Source organism: Corylus avellana, chromosome ca9 (genome assembly GCF_901000735.1).
Source record: "Corylus avellana chromosome ca9, CavTom2PMs-1.0".
Taxonomy (NCBI): Eukaryota; Viridiplantae; Streptophyta; class Magnoliopsida; order Fagales; family Betulaceae; genus Corylus; species Corylus avellana.
The window spans coordinates 22129465-22152936 of record NC_081549.1 but is presented as its reverse complement, the minus strand read 5'-3'; the positions used below and the strand labels follow the sequence as shown (position 1 = coordinate 22152936).

General features: G+C 34.7%; 2 protein-coding genes, 1 non-coding gene and 2 pseudogenes across 3 annotated transcripts; 1 reads left to right on the top strand and 4 right to left on the bottom strand.

Moving 5' to 3' along the window:
• Positions 1 to 687: 687 nt before the first annotated feature.
• TRNAQ-UUG (transfer RNA glutamine (anticodon UUG)) lies at positions 688 to 759 on the bottom strand. The gene has a single exon. It is a non-coding gene; the product is annotated as a tRNA-Gln (tRNA).
• A 1200-nt stretch (positions 760 to 1959) lies between these two features.
• LOC132191820 (probable WRKY transcription factor 33) lies at positions 1960 to 4843 on the top strand. The gene is made up of 5 exons (XM_059606929.1): positions 1960 to 2312; positions 2417 to 2605; positions 3086 to 3711; positions 3821 to 3982; positions 4150 to 4843. Exons 1-5 carry the CDS (start codon positions 2055 to 2057, stop codon positions 4613 to 4615), a joined length of 1701 nt encoding a protein of 566 aa, XP_059462912.1. The 5' UTR covers positions 1960 to 2054; the 3' UTR covers positions 4616 to 4843.
• Positions 4844 to 5764: 921 nt separating this feature from the next.
• Positions 5765 to 6943, bottom strand: LOC132191315 (CASP-like protein 4B1; annotated as a pseudogene).
• Positions 6944 to 10676: 3733 nt separating this feature from the next.
• LOC132191362 (CASP-like protein 4B1) lies at positions 10677 to 11498 on the bottom strand (annotated as a pseudogene).
• A 1326-nt stretch (positions 11499 to 12824) lies between these two features.
• LOC132161865 (CASP-like protein 4B1) lies at positions 12825 to 14273 on the bottom strand. The gene is made up of 3 exons (XM_059572071.1): positions 13823 to 14273; positions 13579 to 13714; positions 12825 to 13195 (listed from the first exon to the last, which is right to left on the bottom strand). Exons 1-3 carry the CDS (start codon positions 14098 to 14100, stop codon positions 13004 to 13006), a joined length of 606 nt encoding a protein of 201 aa, XP_059428054.1. The 5' UTR covers positions 14101 to 14273; the 3' UTR covers positions 12825 to 13003.
• Positions 14274 to 23472: the final 9199 nt, after the last annotated feature.

Here is a 23472-nt window from a genome sequence, read left to right as displayed (position 1 = left end):
AATAATGTTATAACTATAATTTTTTTACAACTTGTAGACATGTGTCAACACACGTGCTTTTCGGGTCGTAATGGCTTCCTAATTACTACACAAACGAGAATGTGACTCAATGGGCTGTAAAGCTAGGTTCGACTGAATTTTAGATGGGCCGGTTGAATTGGTCATGACTCATGATCCATCATCTTCTTAGTGGTCCATGCAGAAAGAAAATAACAAGTAATCAATCCATTTGGGGGTTTAAGTCACAGAAAGCTACTTTTTTCTTTTATGTTTTTATTTGAAATGCTTCTTGGAATAGAATTATATGATTGTATACGAGGGAGTAATGTTATATTTTTATTTTATTAATATTGGATTAACTTTTGTTTAAAAAAAAAAAATAAGACTAATTGACACTACTACACATAAACAAATAAAATAATATGCAAATGAAAGTGTGATTTTCTAACATGTGACACAAAAAACATCATTGCTCAGGTTAGTTGGTAGTTGCTTATTAATTTTTTTTTTTTTTACATGTCCACCTAAGGGAAGAGGAAGGGAAGATTCGAACTAATGACCTCTGTTTTATGAGACGTGGTTCATAGCCGATTGAAGACGGTAGTTGCTTATGTTATGCAAATAAGGAATACATGAATAAAAAATTTCAAGCAAAGTTGGAGGGAATCGGAATTTAGAAAATTAAAAAGGTCCTACCGGGAGTCGAACCCAGGTCGCTGGATTCAAAGTCCAGAGTGCTAACCACTACACCATAGAACCGTTTTTGATAAAAGCTTTTCATTGTTTTCTTAGATATATATTGCATTTTACTCCCAAGCCCTTCATCTTTCCTTTCCTACCCCTTCCTCTTTTAAAATATTCTCTAACTTAAACATTTCTCTATTTAAGAATTATTTGGAAAACAGTAAAAAGTGCTCCCCCTTTCGCCTTTCCCCTACCCATGTATTGCTGAGAAAAAAAAAAAAAAAGTTACTATAAAAAGTGATGACCTCTTGAAGCATCTCTCTAACTTTGTTTTATATGAACAATGTCCGGTACATAGACTTCCATATACATATACGGAAAGAAAGAGGAAGAGAAAAAGCACCAATGAAAAGACAAATCCATCTATGTTTTCTAGAAGATCCCCCTTTACCCCTTGGGAGACATTTTGATAAACCGTTTGGAAAAGAAAATGATCAACCAAACGTCCAATACGGATCAAGTGATTGTGCTACAATGCTTAAAAGACTCCTATAAATAAAAATAGCAAGTCATTGGGTTTGGACTAACAATAGGGTTAAATCTATTCTTATTCTTAGTACTCCTTTTGTTTATTTAAAAAAAAAAAAAAAAAAAAACCCACTTGGGTTTTAAAATTTAAAATTGGATGAAATGATTAAATACAAAATTTAACTTGGGCCTTTTTAATTAGTTATTGGCTCACTTATCAATCATATACTAATTATGAATTGTAGTAAAAGCTGTAGTACCCCTAAAGCATACCATCTCATACTTGAAACGTCACCATATCTTGTCACGTTAGTATTTAACGTATGAATTAATTCATTCAATCTACAAGCCGAGGTTAAAGAGTAATATTAAAAACTATATTTTTATCTTGTCATTTTTTTATTATGTTGATGTAACAGTGCCAATTTAACTTTTAATTTTATTTTAGAAAAAATTAATCCAAATAAAAGTATGGTTTATAACAAGGAGGTCCAATGCTTTTTTTTTTTTTTTTTTTTTTTTTTTTACTTTTAACTATGAAAATGAAGTGGCAAGCGGGCGAGTAAACAAGTGGCCAACAGTGATGGCCTCGGCCTTTGGCCGCCAAGATGGTACCAAGTCAAGTCAAAGACACAAGCTTTGACCGAAGCTTGTTTTCAACGGTCAAACTTCTTTAGTTACCTTCTCCGAAAGAGCATGGGGGAGCGGGAGCCTTATTACAACCTCACCAACAGAGCACACATTTGCCTCCAACAATTTATTCATCATCTGCTCCCTGATCCCTTGGATTCTCTTTAAATATAATCCTACAACTTCTCTTTCTTTCCCGACAACCCAAATTCATGACCTCCTTTACTGACCTTCTCGCCGGCAACGGCAACATGGACAGTAATAACCAAGACAGAACTACTCACAGCTGGGGATATTCCGACCAGAAATCCGATCGAATTGGCGTTGAACTGCCAAAATTCAAGTCACTTCAACCGCCTTCATTACCCTTCTCTCCTGCTCCGGTTTCCCCTTCTTCTTATTTCGCTATCTCACCTGGTTTTAGCCCAACTGATTTCTTCAACTCACCTTTGTTTCCCTCCCATTTCAGTGTAAGCTATATATTCTTGTCTGAGTCGTATATATATATATATTATATGCGTGTTTTTATACAAAATGATTGATGGGTATTTGTTATTTTGCTATGTTTATGCAGAATCTTGCATCTCCAACTACAGGGGCTTTTGCTGGTGAAGCATTCAAAAGGATGAGTAATTCTGCAGAAAACCAGATCGGGGTGAAGGGGGAAGAGAAATTTACTTCTGATTTCTCCTTCCAGCCTCAAACAAAGCTTGCAGCCGTATCATCAACCGCCTTTCAATCTTCTTCAATCATGGTCTCGGCGGTATGTGTCAATTCTTGCTGATTTCTGATTTCAGATTTCTGATTTCTTCTTTTTCTCTTTCATTTTCTTTTCCTTTTCCCAGATTTTTTCTAGGAAGGGAGAGAGTTGACGTTTTGGATGTGTCATATCTGTAAACAATTGAATTATCAAATATGGTTTTGTTTTGTTGTGGTCATCGTCTGGCTATTGACGCGACTTTTAGATTGTTTACATGGACTAGGTCAAAGTATTAGGTTATTATTAAGGCGGGAAGTTTCTAGCCGTGATAGGCAAGATAGGTAAAGAATTTTATCCAACACGGTCTATTAATCTGATATCTGTATGCATACGAGGATCATGTGGTAACCATTAAGATGAGTCAAATCCTGTCGGTAGGTTCAATATCAATTATGAGACTACTAAGCAACAGAATGTTTGAAATTTAGTTTTGTTTCTTCAATTTTTCTTTGAAAACTAAACATTTGTGATCTACTTGAACAGGAAGAATCGTTTAAAAGACAACAAGAAGCATGGGATTTCAATAAACCAACCGACCAAACTGAATTTTCAATGGAGAAGGTGGAAGTAAAATCAGAGTTTCCACCAATAAAGAGCTTCACTTCAGAAATGGGCACAAGTCATGCAAAAATGCAGAGCAATACTGCTTCTTTATCCGGCCACAATCAATACAGTCAACCAGCTCCATATAGTAGAGAACAGAGAAGAACAGATGATGGTTACAATTGGAGAAAATATGGACAAAAACAAGTGAAGGGAAGTGAAAATCCGCGAAGCTATTACAAGTGCTCGTACAGAAATTGCCCAATGAAGAAGAAAGTTGAGAGATCTTTGGAAGGAGAGATTACTGAAATAGTATATAAAGGAAATCATAATCATCCCAAGCCTGATCAGTCTAATAGACGATCAAATTCTCAATCATTTCACAATTCTTCATGCACCAGTTCTGGGATTTCTGATCAGTCAGGTGTAACACTTGGCAATACACAAATGGATTACTCTGCCACAATGCAGGAAGATTCTTCAGCCTCAATTGGAGAGGAAGAGTTTGATCAAATGAGTAAATCCGGAGGAGACGACGATGAAAACGAGTCTGAGGCCAAAAGATGGTAAGCCTTAAAAGACTAAAGTACTAGTCTTATAGCCTTGTGTATGTGTTTTTCTAAGATAAAATCTAGAATTTGGGTTTTGTTGATGCTAATGATTTCTATTTTACAGGAAGGGTGGAAATGAAAACGAGGGGTTTTCAGCTTCTGCAAGTAGGACTGTGAGGGAGCCTAGAGTTGTAGTTCAGACAACTAGTGAAATTGATATTCTTGATGATGGGTATAGATGGAGAAAATATGGTCAGAAAGTAGTGAAGGGAAATCCAAATGCAAGGTACTGCACTTCCTGCAACCTTCCACTACATATTTCAAAGTAGAAGACCTTTTTTTTAAAAAAAAAGCAATGCAAATATGCACCAAAAGTATGGTTTGGTTAGGTATTGGAAATCAAATGTCACTTGAAGCTTGGCTGCTAACTCTGCTATTTTCTCTTATCTGCAGGAGCTACTACAAATGTACAACGATAGGCTGTCCGGTGAGGAAACATGTCGAGCGAGCAGCCCACGACATGAGGGCTGTGATCACCACTTACGAGGGGAAACACAACCACGATGTTCCGGCAGCTCGCGGCAGTGGCGGCTATGCTGCGAGTAAGCCACAATCCAATAACGGTAACGGCAACGTTAACATACCCCAACTAATAAGGCCCTCAGCCATGGGCACCCATCCTAACCTGGCGAGCTACTCAGATTCTTTTCAAAATACAAGGTTAACAACAACAGCAGCAAGTCAAGCACCATATACCCTACAAATGTTGCAGAACCCAGCTGGGGGCGCAGGATTTTCAGGGTACAGGAACCAAAATCACTCCTACATGGATCAAACACAAATCTCAGAGGGTGTGTTCTCCATGGCCAAGGAAGAACCAAACACATTCCTTGACTCATTTCTGTCTGGGGATTACTAACAACGGAATACAGAGGAAGCAGACCGACTAATTACATGTGTTTTTTATATGTAGTTTCATAGCATAAGCTGTGTAAAATTAGGGACTTGAATAAGTGTAGGAATTAGTTGCATTTGTTTTTTCTTTATACAATTTGAAGCCATGTCAAGCTTTAGGAAATATATTTCATTTCGATTCAATTTTTAATAAAACAAGAACAGAGAAAACAAGGTGAATGTTGAATGGTCATATGAGTTCTAAATTCTAACTAGTGCCACTTTCTGCTCTTGAAGAACTCTTTTCTTTACCTTTTTTTTATGCGTATATTTTATTTTTCGTCTCTTTCTCTGCCGTTCTTTAACAATCTATCAGATTTCTGAATTTCAAATAAGATTGTCTCAATATTTGGCAAACCAGCATCAACTGTCTGCGTGAGAAACACAGAAATCAAACATTCTACTCTGCTAGCCAGAACAAAATTGTTGTTCTTGCCTTCATATATTATCCCACCAACTAGATAATGCAAACATGATCAACATTTCTTGAACTCTAGTAACCGAGACAAAGTTTAAACTCAAGACATTATGATTTTCTGTTAAATCCCCAAAAAAAATCTCAAAATACCCCCCTTATTATTATTATTTTATATATATATATATATATTTGAAATTTTTTGTAAAGATTGAGGTATGAGTATTTTTACAAATATCGTTAAATTTGGACCAACGCCTTAGTCTTTGTAATTCTTTTTTTTTTACCCCCTAAAACAAATTGGAGTATTTTAAAAAAAGTTAACGGAAGAGTGAGATTGCAAACAATCAAAAAATAAATACACTAAATTGAGAGAAATTGAACTTTATGGAAGACATTGCAAAAGTGATGACAATTCAAGGAGATTAAGTGAAATTTTCCCTAAATTTAAATATACGTCTAATTGATATATATTTATAGATTGTCTTATTCACGAAAAATAATAAATAAATAAAACAGAGAAACATGGTAATACTAGACAACACGTAGGAGTTGTAAAACAGAATTCCATCTGCACTGGAATTATTCCATCTTCATAAAACCAAACAGTAGTTGTTCCACGCACTCCAAAACATATAGAGTAAACAAGAAATTCATAGAAAAAAAAGAGGAAAAAAAAAACTTAAAAATTAAGCCGTCTCAAATATAAGATCGAGTAGATAGTTTATATCCAGAAATCAAGGCTGAAAACGCCAGTGGGAAGAATGCAAGGAAAGCCATGCTGATGCTTGCTGCTGAAGTGTCTACAAATGCTATTGCCGAAGAGTCTAAAAATGCTAGTGCTGAAGAGTCTATTGCCTCTCTCATTAGATTTATCAAAGGAGCTCCAGAAGACGCTGCTGATATCAGCAGGTACGCCATAATCTGCAACCAATTAATTAAAGTTAATCAAAATCTCCAATGATTAACTTTTATCAAACTCCCAATGCAATCGTAGAAGAAAAGTGAAAAAAGAATGAAGATTAACCTGATCTCCAATGAAATCGAGTAAGGCAGAGGTACGCTGTTGAAACATACGCTTTCGGCTCCAAAGTTCATAAGCTTGTCGGAACGCTTTCCCGCCGGTGTACACGGTCGAGATAATTCCTATTGCCAGCACATATCTATTCATTCCAATCCAAATTCCAACACACCCCATCAAAACAAAGCTATCAAAACTGATCTGATGCCATTAACAAACAATTATTTCCTAAGTTGAAAGAAAATATATTAGATTATATTGTATGTTATTTATCTTTGTATACGAGTGATTTCAATCAAGTTTGATGGTAATCACATACTTATCTATTTTAATTCTTTTATAAATAGTAACATTTATATTATAATATCAATCAAACAATAAACAATAAGAGTATAACGTGGTATTTAGGCTTTATATATATATATATATGACCGAACCGCGTAAAATCTCTATTTTATTATTCCTATTTTACTATTCTGCATTTAATATTCATAGCTTTATGAATTTCTTCAACAACCAGTAATTTATAAACGCATCACTCCACCTGAAGGCTTCAACTCGATTGAAGTCGATCCCGTCGCCACGATTGTTGGCGGCCATAACGATAAAAGACAGAAGAGAAAACAGTAAAGCCAGTCCTGTCAAGGCCAACGACCCACACTTCATGAAATCCTCTCTCTTCCATCGCTGTACGATCTCCGACACCTCGAACTTCGTACAGGGGCTCTTATTCTGCACGTCAGTCGCCGGAGGATCCGTGGGCTGTGTTGGGGTCGTACTACCGGAGGGGCCGTCGGCGCAGTTGGGGGGATGTTCCCCGCGTGTTGCTTCGGCGTATCGTCATCGAGATCCGACATGGTTCTTCTTGAATTCAATGAATGCCTTAGAATTAATTCAGTGAAGAACTGAACTTGTCGAGGCTTTGCTACAGTGAAATGGGAAAAGTGTTCCTTTTAAATAGAGGCTTCGGGTGGTGGTACTCCACGTGTTGTTTCGGGGTTTGGTCGTCTGAGTTTCATAGATTTAGAGGAATTTTTATAATTTAATTTGAAGAAAAAAATTGGTGGACCTAAAATTATATATAGATTTTATTAAGGATGACTATTCATATTCGTGTGTCAAAATATAAACATAAAATTATATTAGTTAATTATAAATTAATTCATTTAATTAAATAGATCATACCAGTCGAACGTAACCCATTAAGATTTACATCAAGTTCAAGCGTGTGTCAAAAAACTTTAAATTGAGTTAAATTTTTCTAATTTTGTGCAGCCTAAAATTTTGAGTAACTTTACATTAAAACCTTTTAAATTTTAGTTATTTAATTAAAAATTATTATTATATTAAAAAAATCAATTTCAAATCAAACATTACAAAGAAGGAAGGTGTAACGTGGAAAGTGACTATTGGCCTAGATGGTGGTATGAATAGTTGTCACCAACGTCTGATACGGTCTAATCGAAGTGAGACAACACGTGGGGCCCAAAGGATCAACTTGGAATTCCCGACACAGTGAAATGGACGGTTGATTTCAGTCGTTTAGATTATATTTTCTAAATAAATACGTTGTTAAAGACAAAGGCAATCACGTTGTTAATTAGGCGCTTATATATATATATATATATATATATATATGTGTGTGTGTGTGTGTGTGTGGGTGTCGCCAACTGGCCCCGTGACAATGCTAAGAAACGCCTTCTAGAGATTTATTAAGGACTTGTTTGAGAGTCTGATTTTATTAAATATAATTTTAAAAATTGCGTTTTAAAACTACATATGTATTTAGTAAAACGTGTTAAGAAGTACTTTTTTTTATCAATTGAGTATTTAGATAACATTATCATTTAATTGTGGTTTTATGGTCAAAATTGGATACTATTCTATAAATCTCAAAAAATTGTAACATATTATTTTAAAAAATAAAATAAAATAAAAATTGGGAAGTGTATATCACTACTCCTATTCAAGCATTTGAATTACTGGGCTTTCTGGGAAAAACAGAATTCCATCTGCACTGCGTTTAAAACATAAATTTGCATACAATATAGAGTAAACAACGGCTTGAACATATAGAGTACATACGTGATACCTTAACCATCGACAGAAAATAATAATAATAATTAAAAATCCGACTCAAGTATAAGATTGAGTAGATAGTTTATATCCAGAAATCAAGGCTGAAAACGCCAGTGCGAAGAATGCAACAAAAGCCATGCCTATGCTTGCTGCTGAAGTCTCTACAATCACCCCATACGACAGGTGTGGGGTGGCCGAAACCACCCCCAGCCCCTTGGGGGTGGTCCGGCCACCCCCAAATGCACCCGTTCCCTTTTTTTTTTTTTTTTTTTGGGCCAAGGAGGTGGCTGGACCACCCCCTTGGCCACAGGGGTGGTTCGACCACCCCCAGATCGGCCAGGGGGTGGCTGGAGCCACCCCCTTGGCCAAAAATGGGGTGGTCCGGCCACCCCATTTTGGCCAAGGGGTGGATGGAACCACCCCAGCGTTTTCCTGTTTTTTTTATTTTTTTTATTTAATATTTTGCTTAAAAAAAAAAAAAAAAAATTTAAGCTGAAAAAGTCAGCCACATATCAGTCCGCACTGTAGCTGGAACAGTGCCGTTCCAGCTACAGTGCGGGGCTCTTCCTTTGGCAAACTATGTATGTGGCCAAGTGGCCCCTCCACGTTGCTAAGAAGCGCCGCCTTGTAAAGATGTGTTAAGGTTGTTTATATTTATTAGAATATTTTATTTCGTAGATTTTTTTGTTATAGAAAAAAAAAATTGAGTGTTCGTAAGGGTTTGAAGTTTTTGAGTGTGAGAAGAGTCAGAACTACTGGGATCAAGATTGGCTAGTTAGCTCGCTTGGAGCTAAAACCAGAGACGAAACCAAGGACTTGGAGGCCATGGTTCTCTCAATTTTAAAAATTTTCTTTAAAATATTTTTATTAAAAATTTGGCTTGCCCAACGACCCCGAAGATCAGTTAGATGGGGTAAAAAAACAGTATAAGCAACAATTTTGGTGACGAAATTAAAATATTTTTGAGGACTTTTGCTTTAAAAGAAAAGCCATTTCGAGAGTAGCTAGCCAACCCCAATATTAAACTTATTAAATATAGAAGATTTAAATTATAATCAACTATACTTATAAAACCTTTATAGTAAACTTGAATTGTACCCAACTAATGGCTCATTAGGTTTTTACTACAATATGTCACTCCAGAATTCTGACCAATCTTCATTTACAACCCGAAATTTTGGTGGTTAAAGGTTTGATTTTGTGTGGTTTAAACAAATTAAGTCTATGAGAGGTTTATGACTAAAGGCATAAGGATGCTCATGTTCTATCCAAGAGTACAAAATAATGGCTTATGGATCTAATGAAAATAGTAGGTTATGATTTTTATATTAACCCCAGGAAAACAAAGACTTTAGGTGAAAGTCGGTTCCTAAAAAGCGTAGTGTGAGGTCTCAGTGTTTAAAGAATGATCACATAGGATATTATTGTTTCAGACATTTTTTTTAAAAAAAATTAAGAAAGAACTCATAAGTTGTGCCAGGTTGGGCCAAATAATTGGGTCTTCTACATTTCTCATGTTTAAATGGGTTCATGACGCATTTGAACGCATGCTAGCTAGGGTTTCACGGTTTTCTAGTCTAACAGAGTTCAAATACGATTTTCCCAAAGCCTTGTTCGTGAGTCTTTGAAAGATGTCTAAGGTGAGTCTTTGAAAAACATCACTTTCGAACATCTTGCAATCATCCTTGTGATCAAGGCTATTGGAGACAACTTGTAAGACCTTGTGAATAAGCCTTGTTCAGAATGTGATACAATCACCCCGTCGATTGGGAGAAAGATCCTTTTTATTTCATTTAAAATGAAAATGATCCATTTAGTTGTTTTAAGATGGCATTTTTGTCCAAATAAAAAACAGAGAGCTCAAAAATGACAAAATTACCCCCCCTAAAAACAACTAACTTGTTCTTCTCAAGAAATGGAGGATCCAAGTCCCTTCGACTGAGTCTCTCGTGAACTGGAATTTTTACATCTTAAATACTTTCTATTGAACATCCAGCGACCGAGACTATAATCAAAACTCTCGGTAAGTGTGCGAAGATTCGGGTTTAAACAGTACTTATCAATTTGTCTACATACAATTTACTGACAAAATTGGAGCTTATCCAACCCGTGAATGAAAAGGGGATGGCTCATTTCATTACCATCAGAACGCCGAAGTTATTTACAAAAATTTCATTTATTTTCTCATGAGTCTACATATATATTATAGTTAGTGTCAGGATTTTTCTAGATTTTTTTAATGGTATATTCATGGTAGAGTTCTGACACCAACGAAATAGTTGGTTTAATTGTTTGACCCAGCAGGGGAAGAATTTCAGCACTAAACAGAACAATAACAGAGAACTTAAAAGATTAAGGGAAAAGTATATATACTTCTCATTCATACTTTAAAAGGGTGTACACAGTATATATATATATGGCTTCATACTTATTCAAGATTGACGAACATAAAACAAAATCACAGAGAAAGATGATAATACTGGGCTTTCTGAGAAAAAACAGAATTCCGTCTCAAATATAAGATTGGGTAGACAGTTTATATCCTGAAACGATGGCTGAAAACGCCAGTGCGAAGAATGCAAGGAAAGCCATGCTGATGCTTGCTGCTAAAGTGTCTACAAATGCTATTGCTTCATGATACGAGGAACTCCAATCTGAATAGTGTTCTTGCCCTCTGTCTGTTGCCTCTTGTTCTATTCCCTGTCTTAAGCGCTGTGCCGTGGGAGCTGCAGAAGACGCTGCTGACATCAACAGGTACGCCATAATCTGGTCGCCAAAGAAGTCTAGCAAGGCGGAGGTACGCTGTTGAAACCATCGCTTTCCGGTCCAAAGTTCACGAACTTGTCGCAACGCTTTCCCGCCGGTGTACACGGTGGAGAGAATTGCTATTGCAAACTCATATCTATTAATTCCAATCAAAACAAAAAAAGTATAAAAAATGATGCCATTAATTAACAAACAATCACTAATTATAAACTAATTAATCACTCCACCTGTATGCTTCAAGTTGATTAAGGAAAATCCTGTTGCTTTTGCTCGCGGCCATAATGATAAAGTCATCAGAGAAAACAGAAAAGCCAATCCTGTCAACACCAACGACCCACTCTTCATGAAATCCCTTCTCTTCCATCGCTGTACGATCGCCGACACCCCGAACATCGTACCAGGGGGGCTCGTGTTTTTCTCCACGACAGTCACCTGTGGGGTCCTGGGCCCAGTTGGTGTCTTACCGGGACTCTTGTTCTCCACGTCAGCATTCGGAGGGGCCGTCGGCACGGTTGGGGGGAAGTTCCCCGCGTCTTGTTTCGGCGTATCGTCATCGAGATTCGACATGGTTTTTCTTGAATTCGATGAATGCCTCCGAATCCAGTCAAGTATATATAAAAGAACGTAAAATATTTAACTAAAATAAGAATTTAAGAAATTTAATTATTTAGTTCAAGCGATGTATTCTGAATAAGTAATGTTTTTAAGCATAATCACGTTGTTTGAGCTATATATGTGGCCAATTCACCCCTCCACATTGCTAAGAAACGCCCTGTGAAGATGTATTAAGGTTGTTTGGATTTATTAGGATATTTTCATTTGTAGATTTTTTTTTTTTTTTTGGTTATAGGCTCGGTTGAGGAGTCTAAGATGAGAGGAAAATTGAGTGTTCATAAGGGTTAAGAGTCGGAACCGCTTAGATTAAGATTAGCTAGTACAATTTACTGACTGAATTACAGCTTATCCCACTCATGAATAAAAGGTGACAGCTTATTTCTTTACCATCATAACACTTGCATTATTTACAAAAAAAATAACTTTTTTTTATTTTTTAAAAATGTTATTTGATAACACTATCATACAACTGGGATAGTGCGGCAATAAAATTTTGTTGTTAATTTTTCTTTTTACAAAGCTCTTGGTAATCTAAATGCTAATTTTCACAACCTTGTCATCTCAGTTGAATGACAATCTACTAAATAACATCACTCTATTTTTTTTACATAAGTGTATATATTACTATTAGGATTTTTCTAGATTTTACTATAAAGAACCTTTACTTAATTCCTTCTCTCAACCAAGCAAGAATGCGTGTATTCTCCTTAATTTGGTCCATACAAAATACAAAAAGTTTCTTAACTCTCCGCCACCAATTCGACATATGGGTAACCTAGCCCAAAACCACCCTATCCAAATGAGCATGTTAGGTGGGTTAAGAGCCCCATAACCGAAACCAGAGACGGAACTAGGGGCTTGAGAGTTATAGTTCTCCAAATTTAAAAGTTTATTTTAAAATTTACTTGTCCTATCAAAATTAAGTTTGACCTGTCATTTTATGGTCTCTAATGAAAAAATTTGGTTCCATCCCCGAACGAAACCAAATCCAAACGATGGTAAGTGCAAAATGCCAATTGCCAAATGCCCCTTCAAGTACACTTTCTACCTGGTTGCCCTAGCTTAAGATTTCTTTAACAATTTATGCACTCACCAATGAAATTCAAATTCGTTCAAAGACCCCGAACAACACCTAAAGGAAGGTGAATAGGTGTTTTCTAACAATCACGACCAACACAATTTTGAATCTCAACTTTAAACCCCCTCGACCGCGAACCCTAGACTTGCAATTCACCAAATTTTGACACAGAATTTGCCAACAACGTAAAACCTAACAGAAACACAACCAAAAGAATATTTCTTATTAGAAGAAGGAAAGTTCCCACCAAATGTAATTCATATACATTGTGAAATCTCATGTATAAATTTACATACAACATCCTGAAGTAACAAGAAGATGAACAAATATTACATAAAGAATCATCGATCGATGGCAAAATTAAGAAAAGGCATCGATCTCAAATATAAGGTTGAGCTGATAGTTTGTATCCCGAAATCATGGCTGACAATGCCAGCGCCAAGAATGCAAGGAAAGTCATGCTGATGGCTGCTGCTGAAGCGTCTGTAAATATGTTGTCTGTTCTCTCTCTCATGCGATTTGTCATGGGAACTGCAGAAGACGCTGCTGATATCAAGAGGTACGCCATAATCTGCAACCAAAAATTTGTCAAATCTCAATCTCAATAAGAAATCAATAGCGCCACAAAAATCGGTCAACACACGAATTCCCCAGAGCAGAGAAAGAAAGACAAATTAGACAAATGGAAACGTTCTGCAGACCAATTAATGACTTCTCGACCCAGAAAAATTAAAGAAACCTCATGAAGACAAATTGATCGACGAAATGCCGTTGAGAAATAACCATTTTGATAATGAAACGGGGTTCCCCTTAAGAGTTTCACATCAGATGAAATTGGGTATTAACATTAGAACAAAGCGGTTAACGTAAGATTATTGGGTAAAAATCTATAAGACTCGAGTTTAGTGTCCCAACAGTCTTTTAGAAGAAAATTCAACAGGAATCAAGACCAACCTGATCTCCAAAGAAGTCGAGCAAGGAAGAGGTACGCTGTTGAAGCAAACGGTTTCCGGTCCAAAGTTCATGAACTTGTCGCAACGCTTGCCCGACGGCGTACAAGGTTGACAGAATTGCTATTGCCAACACATATCTATTCCAACCCAACACACCCATCACCACAAAAAGATTAAAAAATAAAATTTCATAACCAAATCAAAATCCCAATTAACAAGAATCGCTTATAAACGAATCACTCCACCTGTATTCTTCATATTTATCAAAATCCTTCCAATCGCCGTGTTTGTTACTGGCCATAATGATAAAAGCCAGCAAAGAAAATAGCAAATCCAATCCCCTCAAGCCCAATGAGCCTCTATTTATGAAATCCTCTCTCTTCCATCTCCGTATGATGTCCGAGACCCCGTACGTCGTCCCGGGAGTCTGGTTCTCCACGTCAGGCACCGGAGGTGCCGTGGGCTCAGCTGGCGGGGACCCCACATCTTGTTTCGGCGTATGGTTGTCTTGATTCGTAGACATGTTGATTTGAAATCGATGGACTCCTCAGAATTCAGCTAAGAATTGAAAAGAACTTGTGTTGGGTGAATGATTATGAATTTATGAGACAACGCAGAAGAAGGCTTGGGAGATGCTTCTAAGGACAAGAAAATGGAAATTTGTTACTTACAAAAAAGGAAAAAAGAAAAAATGGAAATTTGTTTCTTCGAAGAAAAATATTAAAATGACAACGAAGAGTTGCTTTTATTACACGGGAGGTTGGTTGTTGGTGTGCCCACGTGGAACTTAGTCCACTTGTACAGCCGAAAAGCAAGAAATTATTAAAAATTAGAATTTTCTAAATTTTCTAGATAATTCTTATAAAAATGTTTTCATTTTAATCATTTTTTTTTTCTGAATGGCATAAATTTTATCATCATACAATTTCATTTAATAATAAAATTAAATAATTAATCATTTTCTAAAAATTAAAAAAATATATATATAATAAAATACTGTTTTGAAAAAACATATATGGTGAAGAAGATTCTCAGTATATAATGCTACAAACAAAGGAATCTTGTAAATTGGACTTGAGAAAAATTAGTCAATCCAATCTATTAAATTAATGTTTAACTTTAAAATATATAATTATTCTATAGAGATTTTTAGCAATTTTGCAAATTGGATTGATAGCAATCTTAGCAACAAATATGAAAAAACTCCTAAAAATTAGGGGTGAAACAAGACATTTAAGCGTAAGGGACAAAAAATAAAAATAAAAATAAAAATTTGAGGGAGTAAAAAGTTAATTTTAGAGGGAATATTTCCTTTAAAAAAAAAAAAACATAGATTTTTGGCGGCTATTACCCCGGGACAAAAAAAATGGACACGTATCATTTTTATAAAAAAATTTCTATAGCTCAATTTGAAGGAAAACTCTGTCCTTACCCCGGACCCTACTTAGTTATGTTTTTGCATGGGACCTACTTACTTGAGTAGATTTTCACCAACAGGTTGGGAGTGAGTTTCATAAGAGTTTTGTTGTATTTATTGTTCGGATTATTAGTAATGTAAATAACAAAATTGTTAAAATTATATATTATTAATAAAAATAACAGAACAACGGAATAGTTGGAACTAACTTCGGGTGATACGGTCTAATCAAAGTGAGACAGCCTTTGTGGCCACATTTTGGCATTGGAAGTGGACGGGTTGACTCGGTTTGTTTTATTTCATGAATAAAAATGTTATAAAACGACATGTCAGGAATTGTCGCTCCACGTTATGGTAATGCCACTCTAAACCCATTTGTGTTAGTCAAAACTGTCGTTTTAATGGAAGTCCTGGTGATGATCAACAGGCGAAGCCATTTCAGGTTCTTTTCGCTCTCTAAATGGGCACCTTTTTATTTTTTTTGGGCATGTACAACTTTATGCTATTAAAATAACGGCATGTAAGTTTCAGATCTAGCTTATATGTTGTTATTTTAATAATAGTATGTATGTTATAGTGTAAGCAACGGTCAAAATTGAATCTCAAAATTGACTTACTTTAAGAAGCATTTAATAGGAGAAAGAAAATGAAGAAAGATTTTGAGATATTCAATCTTAACCGTTGCTTAAACTACAACATACATGTTAATAATAACAGCATGTAAGCCAAATTCATTCCTCCATGGATGAAGATTTTTAGGCAGCCCATAAGTTGGGTTGGTACGTGAAAGGCAAAGGGCAATAGGGCATAATCGTAAAAATAAGCTCTGTCGACGGTTCATTTGGGCAGCAAGAGTGCCGCAAAGTTTTTATGGATTACTATTGAATTTTGATTCAATAATAATTTTAAAAAGTCATATTATATTGGGAGAGATAAAAATCTTACATATCCATAAGAAAGAGAAAAGTTGGTGTCAATAATTTGCTTATATTTTTCTTATATTATTTTATAAATTCAATAGATTAACTATTAAATTTCTAGGGTCACCATTAACTAATATGTAGGTCTGCATAAGTCCACAAATCTAATGGTTGATTTGTAAAATGAGATAAAAAAAAAAATATGAAGAAAAAAAAATATTAACACCAATAATTTTTCCATAAGAAATGCTACACTTTTATCCTATTATGTGGTATTGCTAATCAGCTATCAACTCAATTTTATTAAAAAATAATAATAAAAGTAAAGACAGATATCAGTAAAGTGAGAATAAAAAATATATAAATAAATAAAAAATAAAAAACGATGTATAGTCCATACAAAAAGGCGAAAACCTAATCATGTAATAGTCGGCCTGGACCAACTCCAAAGCCCAAAGGTAGATGGGCAAGCATAGCCCAAAACTCTTGGTCCATACCCATAACCATAACCAAATGCCCTTCCCCGCCCTCCCGTCCCAGCTTGGGATACCCTACACCTTTGGCTTTGGAGTTGTGTATATCAAGGGCAACTTGCCATGCTGTCCAGGGTATATGTGGGTCCTACATGCACATTCTATGGAGGCATCCACCCGGCACTGCCCTTTGAAAGGCCCATGGAGCAATCTCCACCGTCCAACCCATATTGGGTCAAAATCAACCGCTCCTCCCTCCAGCATTAAGAATGTTAGCTGTACTGCATGCTGCCGATAGCAACGACACCTCATCATTCACGTGGAACAATTAATTTCAGAAAGCTCCCAATAATGCTCCCTCTTACCTCATGCTCCACAGCTACAGTTAGTTTTCAAGATTCTCTCCTTTCTCAATTCCAATCTGACACGACATCATATCTACGTTCACATGTTTCTTAATCTCTATTTTTTTTTTTTATCTGCATTTCTGTCATTTGCAGAATAAGGATTTCTATGTCTTACCTGTTTGGTTAGGTAGGTGGATTCTGCAATTTTTTTTTGTTTGTGGTTGTTCGAGTTAGGTGCAATTCCGACAATCAATTGTAAAAAGTTTTCATATTCGATCAATTTACCAGGTGATGTTTGTAAATGTTCTCTGTAATTAGTCATTATTGAACTACTTTTCTTGAATGATATGATAATTAGCCTCCACATGGATACCAGTTGGATGTAACAGTTCTATAAATGCAGTGTTTCGAGGTGGATATGAATAATGACATGAAATGTTCTAGGTTTAGTCTATGGCTTAAATGCACAATTAACAACTTAATAATAATCATAATAATAATAACCACAACAACATTATTTTACACTCAAGATAAATGGTAAGGAAAATGTTTGGATATTATAATTTTTACTATAATTTTTTAGAAATTCAGTCTATATTTTATGAAAATGAGTATCAAATAAAGTGTTACATAGTATATGGGCAAACATAATAAGTTTTATGTTAACTGTTACGTGACAGTCTATATTACAATGACTAAAATAGTAAGGGTTTGTTTGGGCTCTCGATTTTGAAAAATGCGATTTAAAAGTTGTGATTTTAAAATATGTGATTTGAAAGAGAAATGCTAAAAGTACTAAATATTTTACTAACAAAGGCTTACTAACGAATTGTATTACTTTATAAAAAGAATTGTATTACTTTCAACCGGCACTCAAAGTGCAAAGCAAGTAAAGGTTGTAAATTCTCTTTTTCTTTTGCTTTGATTAAAATTTAAAGTTATAACGATGAAATAGATAATTAGACTATTTAAGAATCATATTCTTGAGAGTGGGCCCCTTTTTTTTTTTTTGGAATGCTTTTTGGAAGCCAAGAAGAATAGAAACCTCCTTTGGACCCACAATCTCACACGGGATAGAGGATGCGCTAGCTGTTGTTTCAATGCTTCTTTCGTTTATTATATTTCCTATTTGATCATTTTTGTATTTTTAAAAAATTACTCAAATTTTATTTAAGCTTATCCTCTTGTATGATAAATTGGTCCTTGTATTTATCACAATTCACCAAATAAATGGAAAATTTTCAAATTCAATCTATTAAACCGACATGTGTAAAATGTATGTGAAAATGCATGCTTTACTGACATAAGTACTTTGAAAGAAATTTATCTACTGAATTTGCCGTATCAATCAATTTTGTTATACAAGATTAAGAGTCTGTTTGATTTTGCAATTTTAAAACATGTTATAAAAAAAATAGTGACTTCAGAATATGCGATTTGAAAATATAATTTTTAAAATCACAATTAAACTTTTGATAAAATCGTAATTTGACATTTAAAATTGTATGTTTTTAAAAACACACATCATTATCTATGATTTGAAAGTATAAAATTTTTTACGTTTTCAAACCATAATATTTTAAAAGGGAAAATTACATTTTAACCCCCTAAAGTTTAAGGCGATTTGCAATTCAACCTTAAAAGTTTTTATTTTGGCAATCCATCTCCCAAAGTTTCAAATTTTTGCAATTTGACCAATATTATTCCAAAATTTTCATATTGCCCCTGATTTTTTTTTTTTTTTAAAAAAAAAAAACACGCACACACACACAAATTTGGGAGTGCAAAAATTGCTAGATGGCCAAAGACCGAATTTTTTTTTAAAAAAAATTTTGTAAAAAAAAATAAAATAAAATAAAATAAAATTAGAGGCAATATGAAAAGTTTTAGATACAATTGGTCAAATTGCAAAAAATTAAAACTTTAGGCGGGTGGATTGCCAAAATTGAAACTTTAGAGGTCGAATTACAAATCGCCCCAAACTTTTGGAGGGTAAAATATAATTTTTCATTTTAAAAAAGTACACTCCCAAACGAAACACTTTCTACGATTTTATTTAAAAATATACTTTTGACCTGCAAAATCACATGACCGATCAGACTCTAAAAGAATAGTTTGAAAATTATAAAAACAATTTGACATGTAGAATTTTCATCAAGATTAACAAATTTAATATTTGCACCCTTTTTCATGTATAAAACATGTACTTTTAACTACTTTATTCGTAACAAAATTGATTTTATTATGGAGAAGAGGGCTGACTTGGTTTGAGATGATAAATGATTATGATCACATGCTTCCACATGCTTCATAATGTTTTGTTCGTCTTCATTTGCATTATCAACTGGCTGGAAAGTCGGATCTCATGATTGGGTCTATCCATTACTAAGCTTATTATTAAGTGCTGTGAATAGATTATAAATAAATAAATATATATTTTATTTATTGTTTGCTTCTTCATCTCTCTCAAAATTAGAAAGAAAAAAAAAAAAAAAAAGAATAAATTATAATTCTGGTTTATAAAAATGATCACAAATCCATATACACCCCACTTCACATGGCATGTAACCAAATCAATATTTATTATATTTTTTAAAAAATAAATACTAAAAATATAATAAACTAAAGGTCATTTTATTTCAAACTTATCATTATGTTAGTGACTTAAAAAAAAAAAAAAAAGGAAAAAGTGGTATGATAATTGAGGATGTGGGTGGATGGGATTAACATGATGTGCTGCTGCTAGAAAGCTCCAATGGAGACAACATGAATCTAGCGGGCCGGATGTAAAAAGCGCCCTGTCAATAATGCCGTTGAAACCGGCTGCATTTAACGGATGTCGACGCCCTTTAATTGCTTTGGCGACTTCCTGCGTGCCCAAAAGTCGTTATTAACGGTGCTGTGGGACCATGCTTTTTCTAGTTTTGGCCTGTTCTGGGTCCCAATATGCTCTAAAGACCCATAGCATCAATTAGTTTTTTTTTTCTTTATTGCCCATTTATTTGATCCTTTTTTCTGTTGGGATCGAAATTGATTTGTTGTTTAAATTATTAGTGAAAGAGTTGTTACGAGACTTATTTGCCCAATTAAATTTGGACAGTTAATTGTTGATGCCCATATTTTGCTGAATTGCTTTCAGCTATGGGAGTGTCTTATGTATAACGGGAGGATAATGGAGCCGATCATATGCTTGCAAAGATGGCACTCTATGTAAGAGAAGAAGCCCATCAATATGTCATTGATATTGTAATGGCTGACCTTTGATGTTAGCTTTTTTCCTTTTAATGAATTACGAGAATGATTTCGAAAACAACAAAGGTTTAGATAGTTCAGTCACCTACTTAAATAGAAAGACGCACATAAGAGGTATGTCAAGCGGGCGGAGCGCTCGTTATCCTTACTGTTCTCTCTGCCGGGGCCCCCTCCCATTGCTCTAGCCATAAGCTATGGCAGCTCCAGCTCGCAACCACGGGGCCCGCCCTGCGAGGCCAGAGTGGGCTTAGCGGTCAGGTTAGCCCCCATTCGAATTACTTTAGGAGGTCTTTCACTTTTGCCAGATCTAGAGAGATACTATGAGTCCTCCGCCCCAGATTCCATCGCCGCGGCCATCTAATTCGTCGGTACTACCAAAAAGTCTTATGCTTACGTTACTCTTACTGATGGTTTTATTATCTTGGACCACGAAGACTCCAGTCGTGCTCCTGGTTTCCATTCCCAGCATCATATTGATGATAAATCTCCTCATGCTCTGCCATAAGAACTTGGAATCCGTATCATGGTGAAGGTAAGGTAAGGTAACGCTGTGAGTCTCATAAAGGCTTTCTCATAATTACAGTATAAATAGTTAGCTGACAATAAGATATAAATTTTTTACAAACTGATTTGAGAGAAATTTATTTCAACCCACTATAATAAATATCAATTTTCATTTAACATGTTTGAATTCCTAAAAAATTTGTGTGCTGACAATATTCTTAAGAAACAATTTAATTCGTAGTCAACTATTAACTAAAAATTGTATAATTATTCTAATAGTAAGGCTCATTTCTTATGTTGTGTGTGGTTGATGGCATGAGTAGTGCCACATTAATATTTGGAGATGGTAACTTTTTTCTGACTTCGTATTCAGAGATACGACATAAACAATAGCCTTACTTATGGCACTATTATTAAAAGAGATGTTCTGTTTTGAGGACAAGACACTATGGATAAGTTTGTGCCGTTTTCTTAAGTGAGACTGCTTTTTTGTTTTAAGATATTGGTGAGTATTTGTCAGCACTTGGATGGGATTCCAAATGCTTCGGGTAATAAAAATGTAGTGAATTTAATTATTGTTAGAATATAAATGTAATTACTAAATTTATTAATTTTTATCAATTAAAAATTTTGAATAATAATAATAATAATAATAATAATAATAATAATTGAATATGGTATTAGAAAATATGTTATAAGTTTGAACTCTGTCTCTTTTAATAAGTGGAGCTCAAAATTTAAAGTATTCAATTGAAATGAGAATGAAATTATAGAGACAATGTTTGAACTCATCAAATCTAAATTCAAGATCATTATTGGCCCACTATAGGGGAGAAGCTCGAATTGGTTCCATAATTTTTATTTTGTTTTTTTAAAATCATATAAATTATTTTAAAAATAGATTTTTACCTTTTTTTTTTTTTTTTTTTTACTTTTACTTTATTTTAGACCCTTGAATTACCACGTGATTTGACAAGCCCCCTCAAACTTCAAAACCTCTCAATTTGAACTATTAAACTTTCAATTGCAGTCAATTTGAATCCCTCCATTAGATTTTAAACGTTAAAAGTAAGACAATAATGTTTATACCCCTAACTTTTTTATAAAATTCTAAATTTACCATGAATTTCAAATTAAAAATAAATAAATAAAAAAACCGAAAATCATGAATATTTTGGTCTTTTTAGGTATTTCTATTACAAGTTAACAGCTAAATCTGACGAAGGAGTTCAAATTGACTGCAATTGAGAGTTTAAGGGTTCAAATTGTCAAATTGAAAAATTTTTAAGTTTAGAGGACTTGTCAAATCGTGTGGTAATTCAAGAGTCTAAAAGTGAAGTTACATTTTTTTTTAAAAAAAATTTTGTCACCTCAAACCTAAAATTTTAGTTCCACCTCAAATATGAAGCATTAAAATGGTGGAAATTGGAAGATGCATGAACAATGTGTAATGTGATTCATTTTTGTTAGTTAGCGCCAGCTGTATCAACTACCAACGAAACAAACAAGAAGTGAGGTTTGGCGTCCTCGTTTACAGCCCTTGTGTGCCCATGTGAGCGGTGGGACACTGTGAATTCCCCAATTGCATCGCAAGAATTTTATTCCCGCGGTGGTCCAAACTACCTGCCGTTTGGGGCTTTCCAAGAAGGGCACTATGGATATTTTCCGTGCAAAACGTTTTTCATTTTGTTTTTTTTTTGGGTAACAGAACCAAAACTTATTAACGGCTACTTCGGCGTCTGGTGCGCCCACCGGGTGCGTCTATGTCGCTTTGGCGTGTTGCTATTTTCCCAAAGAAGTCCGTGGGTTGACCGACATATCCGGTGATTTTGTTTTCCTTTCACGAGACAAATTGTAAGGAAAATTATTAACCTCGCTTTCCTTAATCACTCATAAATATAAATGTCACCTCTATGTCTCTTTTATGTCATTAAAATTTATGTAGCTTTAAATTATTAATTAAATCAAAATTTAATAATAATTTTAAGATAATCAAAAAGATCAACAACAAAAATAGTGTGGATGTCCCATAAATGTTATGAAGCACTGGTTTATAGGTTGAGAGCATACGAAATGTGATCATGTAAATCACTAGTAACTGACTGTTAGAAGAGAGGCCAGCACGGAGGGAGGAGGGATGTACCGTGGTGGTAATGGATGACAATAGGGAGGTGGCTGCGGGATGGAAGGAGAAAGGAGAAATGGGAAGAAGCGGAAAACGGTGAAAGAGAAGAAAAGGGAAGGAAAGATGAAGTATCGGGGAGGCGCCTCCTCAAGTAAAGTAGTTACTAAGGAGAAGAGTAAGACTACATACAATAATTATTAATGTTATTTTATGAAAAGAGATCAGGAGAGATATATAATTTTAAATGAACGGACATATATATCTTTAATCTATTATTCTCCTCTACTTACAAAAATAAAAACAAAAATCACACCCGCCCGGATAATGGGAAGAAAAAAATGCCCATTACCTTTGATTGGACTTGCATTTTCCCCATAATCAAGTGGAAAAAAGAGGATAGAAATTGGAGTAATGGGTGGGAATCGTGTGATAGTGTCATTTGAGACTAGCATGAAGATAGAAAGATAATGACGTGGCTGACTAGTACTTGTCATGGTTTCTCCAACTCATAATCCCACTAGTCCATCAGTGGAGTATAGGCTGCGAATCTGTTATAAATGTTTTCCATAATTGGTAGTAGATTTTAGTTATGCCAACTACAACAACCTTCCATACAAAGTGGCAATTGAAATTATGGTGTTAGTTGGATTGAATACTACTTCTACTAACTAACCATTAAAACAATTATTTTCTACTGCACATTGAAATCATGTTAAGATTTTTATTTTTGTATATATATATATATATATATATATATATGATGCCACATTATTTTAAAAAATTAAATGACATTGCAACATATTCATCGCATAACATGATATACATTGTTAGATAGAACAAAATACAATTTTTGATCG